This window comes from Sciurus vulgaris, assembly GCF_902686455.1.
Source record: "Sciurus vulgaris genome assembly, chromosome: 11".
In the NCBI taxonomy this organism is placed as follows: domain Eukaryota; kingdom Metazoa; phylum Chordata; class Mammalia; order Rodentia; family Sciuridae; genus Sciurus; species Sciurus vulgaris.
Window position 1 is genome coordinate 80,534,045 of NC_136472.1, and position 8,989 is coordinate 80,543,033.

Here is an 8,989-nt window from a genome sequence, read left to right on the forward strand (position 1 = left end):
TTGTGTTTCTACCAGAACTACTTTTTTTTTTTTTTTTTTTTTTGCCGTGCTGGGGATTGAACTCAGGACCTTGTGCTTGCAAGGTGAGCACTCTACCAACTGAGCCATCTCCCCAGCCCCAGAACTACTTCTGTGTACTCTTAGACTGCCCTCCTTGGGGACCTGGAATCCAAGCCAGCATGCCTTGGGAATTGCAGGCAAAAAACCTAGTTCATGTCACAGCATCTCCTGCCTGGATCATTGTTACTTCTTCCTGACAGGTTTCCCAACTTCCTGTCCCTGTGCCCTCACCCTCACCTCCTACCCCTGTAGTCTCTTCCCAGCATAGCATCCAGAGTAATCATATTAAAACTTTAGTGAGATCATGCTGCTTCTCTGTTCAGATCCTCCCGTGGCTTCCCATTTCACTCAGTAAAAACTGAAGTCCTTACTATGACTTATAAGGCCCTACCTACTTGTTCTGGCTTTCTTTAATCTCAGACCTACACTGCTTTCTCTTTTATTTTTGTTAAGCTACTCCAGCCAGATTGGCCTCTGATGTTTTCTTTCCTTTTCCTTCCCAGGCATACTTCTGCCTTAGGGTCTTAGGTCTTTCCATCTCTCTGGAATGTTCTTCCCCTGATGTCTAGCTATCTATTTTCTGCAGAATTTTGCTCAAAGCACCCTTTTCAGCAAAGCCTTCCCTAGCCACTGAACATGAAGTGCTAATTACCTCCTTCACAGCATTTTATATCACTGTTGCCTGCTTTTTTTTTTTTTTTTTAGCTCCCTCCCTTAGGACCTGTCATCTCTGACATACCAAATGTGTGTGTGTGTGTGTCCCCCCCCCCCACTATCTGTTTTCCTCCGCTACTAAGTTAAAGAAGGCACATGTTGGCCTTTTTTTCATTATGTATCCTAGTACGCAGATCAGTGCTGGTTCACAGTAGACCTGAAATACATAATTTGTTCAATAACTATGCTTATGCTTTATTTTGTTTGTTTTAAAGGGCGCTTTCCACTATTACCAAAAATAATTGATAGTTGATATTGGAGAGTAATTGAAAACAATTGTTTTGACAGGACCATCAAAGAGCTGCAGGACCAGCTGGAGTATGAGCGACTCCGTAGAGAGAAATTAGAATGCCAACTGGATGAATATCGAGCAGAGGTGGATCAACTTAGGGAAACACTGGAGAAAACCCAGACCCCAAATTTTATGGATGTGGTTGGTATCTTTAACATGTTTATTTTTATTGAGGAAATAATATACCAGAGTACAAGCTTTGGGCTGGTTACAACCATTTTTGATTTGGGAAAGCCATTTAACCACTTTGCGCTTCAGTTGTAAGTTGAATAATTTATACTTCTTAGAGCTGATGTCAAGATTACGGGAAAATACATCTATATCTATAGGACTGTTTATCTCTAATGGTTTCTTTCTCTCCACATACACATTCACGTGTGTGTGTGTGTGTGTGTGTGTGTGTGTGTATTTTAGTTAGGACATCAGCATGGTTCCTGATTGTGCAGTTAAGTGCTATTGTTATTCTTGTACCATATAAGGAAGAGATTTTTTTAAAAGCAGAATAATCAATAAGAATTATGAGGCAGTTAGAAAGTATGTATAGTTTAATATTCTAAATAACCAGAATAAAGTGCTTTGAATGGAATCCATTTTAGAAAGCTTCAGCAATTTAAGAGTAGAAAAGAGCCAGGGCATGGTGGTACACACTTGTGATCCTAGTTACCTGGGATGCTGAGGCAGGAGGATTGCAAATTTGAGAACAGTCTTGACAACTGGGCTGAGTGGATAGAGCACTTGCCTAGCGAGTGTGAGGCTAAGGAAAAAAAAAAAACAGTGGAAAAGATCAACCTAGAAATTTTCATAGCATCCTTTTGCTCAGATTATGGAGTTATACAAACTATATATAGTTTATACAAACTATTGTATATAGTTATACAAACTATTTGTGTAACACTTTACAAAGTTATTTAGCAGGTTTCTTATTGTATGTCATTTGACTTGTCCTCATTTAGCATATGAAGAAATTGGGGCCCAGATGGCTTAAGTAACTCATTTAAATCACACAGCTCGTAATGGTGGAAACATCAGTATTCAATTTATAAACTTTTGACTCCACAGTCTTGGCTCTTTTCATAATGGAAATTATGAATTTGGAATTCAGAATATAGCTGTAAAAAAATAGAAAAAATATTGAGTGACAAAAAGAGCAAATATATAGAAGGAGGCTAAAAAGAAACTGATATATGGAACAGAGCAAGTCCAGAAAAGTAGGTGGAGTACAGAAGACAGTAAGGTGACAGCAGGACAACCCAAATAGTGCTTGTGTTTCAGGCCTTCTAAATCTCTGAGTAGATTAGGCAGAAAGTGCACTGGGGAAACTTTGACCCTTATCTGTTCTGCAAGTGAAGATGGCTATAATGTGGTCCTTGTGACTGGCTTATCATGATACGTTGTGGGGATTCGGGTATGGTTTATATTTTTTTCCTGAAAAGAAGTTTTTTCTTCATTATTGGGTGAATTAATTCTGTTCCAGGCCTGATCGCTTCATCTGATTTATAACAAAAACTTCCTGGCTTCTTTTTATTTCATACAAACTAATCATTAATCTCTTTAATAGCCACTTTAGAGATATTAAAATATATATGTCCTTGTCATCTTGCCACCTTGTGGCAGGAATTGTGCAACTTCTATTTTCCTCAAAGGTAGGAGCATAAGTCACTTTTTTCCAGCTGCTTAGGTGGGATAGTCTATTTTGGGTATCACTCAAGCTATAAGCTTCCTTTTGAGTCATTCCAAACTGATAGTCTCTGCTAAATTTTTCCTTTTTTTTTTACCTACTTAGGAATTCTCTTTTCATGTTCAGAAGCATTCTGTTTTCAAGGTCAGGTCTGATTTCCTTCTGCACAATCCAGGTTCTATAAAATGCCACCCTCCTCCAATAATATGTAGGGTTTCAGGAGAGCCGACTCAGGCCCTGGTCTGTGGGCCTATAATGTTGTGCAGTCTTACTTTAGGTTATTCCCAATTTTTGTAAATGAGCTACTGTCACTGACTTCTCCTGACAGCTTTAACTCTGGCACTTGGTTTTTTTCTCTTCTGAAAAGCTTCTGACTCTCAGTTTCCTCATCTGTAAGATGGGAGATAATATTACTTACCTCATGGGACTGTACTGATATTAAATGAAATATTGTGTAGAAATCCTGTGCAGACTGTGGCACACACAAGCTATTATTAGCAGTATGTATTGCTTTCTCCCTTTCTTATATCTTTTTCTCCCTTTTCCTCCTTATGCAGCTAAGGATGGGAAGGAAGAGTTCATTTTGGAGTCTGACTAAATCTTTCTCCTACTATCTTCTGGTCAGGACCTATGATTGCATAAAGTAGTAACTTTAAGTCTCTCTCCTCTACCGAAGAATCTGCAATAGTGTAATTTTTACTCAGAGAAGTTCTTAGGAGTTTCTTAGGATAGTTTGGCATATTTAAAAGTTTTAAAAAAATAACACCTGTTTTTATAGTGCTTTCTCAGATGTTATCTCATCTTTGTCTATATCAATGCTATGAGGAGGTAGATTCCATTTTCTGTTACATATGAGGAAGCTGAGCATCTTTTTAGAGTACATAGCTCAGGTGAAGCAGGAACAAACTCAGAATCTCTGCCTCTAGATTATTTCTCTAATCTTTCTGTGTAAGTAATCATCAAATTCATACTTTAGTACTGTGTCCCCATCAGGACTCTCCACTGGTATTTCTCCCTGCCAATTGCATATTTCCACTTGAAATTTTTTTTTTATTAAAAAAATGTATAAAGCCAAATTCAACATGAAGACCAGATTCCCCTCTATGTCTAAATTAATGGTATCACCATTTTCTCAACTACTGTCTTGAGTCTTGGATTCTTTTTTTCTTCTTTAGCGGTGCTGGGGATTGAACCTGGGTGTAGATGTTCAGAGACCGGTTCGCTGAGGGTGAGGATGAACAATGCCTACCCTACCTAGCCTTACCCAGCGCGCTTACTCAGGCATCGGAGATCAAGCTCTGAAGGCATGGCTCTAATTTTATTTAGGGTTGCACAGGACATATATAGGCACATTATCCAATCAGGTTAACGCACTTGTTAAAGTATAACAGAGTCAGCCTATAGGTGAACTATATGTCGAGGGTCCAGGTAGTGTAAACAAACCAAATATGCCTAAGTAATTCTGCCCAGCAACAGGTCTGACTCAAAGGGCTCGGGGAATGGCAAGCTCCTGCACACAGCATGAGGCAAGGCAGTGCAGGTGAGCTCACATCACAGCTTTTTGGGATGCATGACAGAATGAGGCCTTCAAACTCAGTCTCAACAGCTACAAAGACCTTCATTCCATGGCAAGTCTTTGCCATTACCTCAGTTTCTCTGTCCAGACTGTTTGGCTTACTTAGACCATGGTGTCAGTGACTGCTGTCAGATAAGCTTGAGGAATGTTCCTACACTAGGGCTTTCTAACAATGGGCTACATCCCAGCCCTTTATATGTATGTGTACATGTGTGTGAAAATTTATATTTTCAACTTCCTAAGGAACTGGGAATACAGGTGTGCACCACAGTGCCTGGCTTAGTCTTAGATTCTTAAAAGTCAAGATTTTGTTTTCTCCTTTAGCCCATAAAAAAGTGGGCCATCCCATAGATAGGAGCACATGCTCTACTTTTCCTGCTGCCCTTGTAGGTATCTGTCTGTCTGAACTATTATGATAGAATTTCTGTGTAGACACAGAAATAATTATCAGTTTAAAGTATTGATTCCTTAGTTTGGCATTTATTCCTAGCCTACCTTAATAGCCTTATTTCTGTCTGTTTTCCTACATGTAGCCTGTGTTTTCTGACCTTACCCTACTCTAGCCATCACCAAGCCTTTGTTCATTTTGTTCTTAGGCCTGCAGGCTCGCAGGCTCCCTATCACCTCTGCCTCTTAAAATCCCCAGGAATTTCTGGGCTTGGTGGCGCATGCCTGTAATCCCAGTGGCTGGGGACGCTGAGACAGGAGGATCAAGAGTTCATAGCCAGCCTCAGCAAAAACTGAGGTGCTGAATAACTCAATGAGACCCTGTCTCTAAATAAAATACAAAATAGGGCTGGGGATGTGGCTCAGTGGTTGAGTGCACCTGAGTTCAATCCCCAGTACCCTCCACCAAAATCCCCATGAATCATCTCTTTTGTTACCCCTTTCCTAATGCCCGTGACCACATATGATTTCTCCTTCCACCTAGCACTTTGTACTGCTCTGAAGGCATCTCATTTGTATTACAGTTTGATTGGGTTCTTACTTTACACACAGTACTGAAAATTTAAGTTTCATAAGTTCATCTGATTCATCTTTATAATACCTTAGTCATCATCAACTTAGGTATTGAGTACTTGTATGTTGGGCTTTGTGTCAAGATTTTATATTCAGCAGATACTGCCTTCATATTACAAATGAAGAAAACCAAGTTCTAGATAAAATGAACAATTCATGAAGTTACATAGCTTATTAGGTGTATACCCCTGATTTCAACCTACTAGCCCAGCCTCAAGTCCATGCTTTCCACATCACCTTGCTGCTGCTACGTTCCACACCTTCACTTTTTCACCGTTTGTAAGAAAATTTATTTTGACAAATTCCTCTTTAAAAACTTGGGTGATAGCAAGTTTGCAGCCAAAAGAAGGGGAGAGAACACAGAGACTTGGCTTTTTCTAGGTGGTTTTGGAAGATAGCTTCCAGGTTCATACACTACTATATATGAATTAAGCTAAATGAGCTTATTAGCAAAGGTATAATAAGGAACATCTTCAGAAATTAATTCTAGCCATGAGCTTTCCCCATGGACATGTGCCTTGTCCTGTTCTTTAGAGCTTCTTTATTCAGATCCTGTCCTAACTAGGTACAGAGCATTGTTTTTATTGGAAAAATTATTCAAAAATGACTAGGGAACATCTACAGTTTCCAGCCCTATCCCTTGCTCCTTTCGGGTACCATGTATTGATTTTTCTGATAGGTCATGAGAATACCAAGATGATAAGAAATATCAGGAACAGTGGAAGCAGAAAAAGTGGAAAATGAGGCAAGGGTAGTAAAGAGGTGTGGTGTATAAACAGAAAAGGGAAGAAAGGAGCCAAGAAATATAAATCCTAGCCCTGTGGGCCTTGCAAAGAATCCAGAGGATGACATATGACACTTTCTGTATTTCAGTTAGCAGTGTATTATGGTATGTTAGTCTAAGATACAAGAAAAGAAACAAGGTGTTCTCTTCTGGGGATATTTTAGAGATAGGACTGAATGAGTTTTTCAAGGTACCTGCCAGCCTTAAGATTTAGCATAATATGTAAGCACTGGTATTTAGATTTTGGAACTTATTCACACAAAATCCTAAAATAAACTTAATCAGAGTTGAAAATACTTAGCTTGATTAATTATTTTCTTTTGAATACAATGTAGAAAAATGAAAATATGTTGCTGGAATGAAATTTCATTTCTTTTTTTTTTCCTTTGTTGATAGGAAGATGATTCATGTGAGTCCAGCAAAGAGAAGAGGCGAGTGAAAAAAAAGGTGCCTTCTACAGGAGTGTTTGTAAGAAGGTACTAATCAGTGAAAAAACTTCAATAAACTTGCTGGATTTTCTCTTTCATTTAAGAAATCAATATAAATGTAAATGTGTATGAACTCTTCTCGGAATTGTTCTGATATGCTATGCTACTATGCCATTTCTGAAGGTGGAAATGTTTTATCAAGGGATTTTAAAATTATTTCACTTGTACACTCCCTCCCTATACACTTTTATATACCTACGTAAGGAAGTCAAAAGTTACTAAATTTGCAAGTATTCACATAAATTGTAAAATATAAATTGTACAGTTTAAAGGAAATTAGTTCTAGATGTTCAAATTATTAAAATTCTATTATGACTCCATAATAGGATTGTATTTCTTTCACTTCTTAAAGTACCATTTATTGTTACTATTGTGTTTATTTATTTATTTGGTACAGGGGATTGAACCCAGGGGTGCCTAACCACTGAGCCACATCCCCAGCCTCTTTTTTAGTTTGAGACAGGGTCTCACTAAGTTGCTGAATCTGCCTTGGACTTGGAATCCTCCTGCCTCAGCCTCCCAAGTTGCTAGTGTTATGGGGCGAAATTTAAGAACAGACCAATCACCACTGAGAAGTTCAAATTTGAGAATCTTTATTAAGCCAGCCAGCTGACTGTCTCGCCCAATGCCCCCCAAAATGACTACAGCCCCGACCATAGGGTTGTAGGGGTTCTTATACCCAAATTACATCAATCATAAGCGTCTGTTGCTATGATTCAAAATTACAAACTAACATCATGAGATTATCAACAGAGGGGGGAAGTGGGTCAAAATGACCCTTACCTAGGTACAAACTAAAGAATGGTTACTAACATCCACACAACCACCGTTCACATGGTACATTGAACAATTAGGAGCAATAGGAATCAAAAGAGAGCAATTTTCATTACATAAGAATTGTCATTTTGTATTGCTAAACATGTAACACTAAGTAACCTGATGATGAGGACAGAGGTCGGGTGTTCCCTGGGAGAAGCTTATTTCCTACATAACATGGGGTCTCAGCAAAATGGAGTCTTGTCTGGCCTATAACATTCTCATGGAGCTGGATCCGTCAGCCCATCACACTGGGATTACAGGCACAGGCATCCTGCCTGGAGTGTATATGACTTTAACATTTTTCTGTTTTTCAAATGACATAACTTTTAGGAAAGAACAACTTTTCAATCGCAAACTAAATATCTCACTTGGCAAAGTTTTACACAAAATGAAAATTTGCTATTATTAAAAAACAATATATACTTGCTAATAATACCCATTAAATAATCTGCTTCAGAATTCAACCTTTGTATGTCTTGCAAGATTTAGAAGAAAGGAAAATAGTTAAGAAGCAGCCTGGACAGGATAAGAAACACATGGCTTTATTATTTTTCTTCCCTTTTCCTCCCACTTCAAATTGAAGATTAGTTGTTCTTTGCTGACTAAAAAAGAAAAAGTATCATATTTTAATTAGGTTCTGATATAGTTCTCATATTTTCCCTACCTTTTCTTTCCCATTTTTCCCTTTTAAACTAGAAAAGATCTGTGACCATCTTGGGGCCTTTGTCTATATCTAATCTTTTTCTGAAGATCTGATTGCTAACTTTGGCTTCATTGGCAGTAGCATTCTCCCACCATAATATACCAGATTGTCCATTCTCTGGATCCTTTTCATGTGTGCTAAAGGACATTTAATATAGTATACAAGGACTAGTTTGCCCCTCAAAAGAGTACACTGGATTGCTGACACAAGTTCAGTCTGGTTAACAAGTGTTGAAATGGATTAGCTTGGGCTGGGCTTATAGCACAGTTGGTAGCAGGTGGGAGGCCTGGGTTTGATACCAGCACCACACACACACAAAAAAGACCTAGCTGTCCTCTTGATAGTTATATTCACTATGGTTAGTTTCTCTGTGGTTTCCAATGGGCTTTCAATCTATAATATTTATTTGGGCACTTTGTGTGAAATTTTGTCAAGACCTTTATTATCTCTTAATTCTCACAACAGCCATATGAAGTAGATATATTTTATAGACAGAGATTAGGTGGTTGTACCTAGGATCATATATGCAGAGCTGGGGTTCTAACCTTAGCAGCAAAAGTTCAGTTTTCATTCTCCTTATTAACCACTATTGGAATTCCAAATGCAACATTTCTCAGACTTTCTGGTACTAACAAAAGACTAATTTTCCCCCTCTAACTTATTGACTCTTCAATTAATCCCAACCATGAAATTGTTTTATTTGCTGTTTTTCAAGGCTATCTTTCTTGTCCCTGAGGTAGGAAATACCAGAAGAGTATTGTAATAGAAGCATGCGACAGGTTTCCTGGTTGTCCCCCATCTTTTCTCCTCTCTTATAGTTACAGTCCCTGGGTTTCTTGCTACTCAGGATAAGAA

The 8,989-nt window shown here is 38.4% G+C and overlaps 1 protein-coding gene across 1 annotated transcript in view; it reads left to right on the forward strand.

Annotated features, from left to right (window-relative positions):
- LOC306640875 (ankyrin repeat domain-containing protein 42-like) overlaps positions 1 to 6,777 on the forward strand; it is a 75,022-nt gene extending 68,245 nt beyond the window's left edge. The window contains exons 11-12 of the mRNA XM_079105587.1: positions 1,063 to 1,207; positions 6,521 to 6,777. Of these exons, the coding sequence (XP_078961713.1) occupies positions 1,063 to 1,207; positions 6,521 to 6,607 (232 nt within the window). The 3' untranslated portion in view covers positions 6,608 to 6,777. The remainder of the gene's footprint in view (positions 1 to 1,062; positions 1,208 to 6,520) is intronic.
- The last annotated feature ends 2,212 nt before the right edge of the window (positions 6,778 to 8,989 follow it).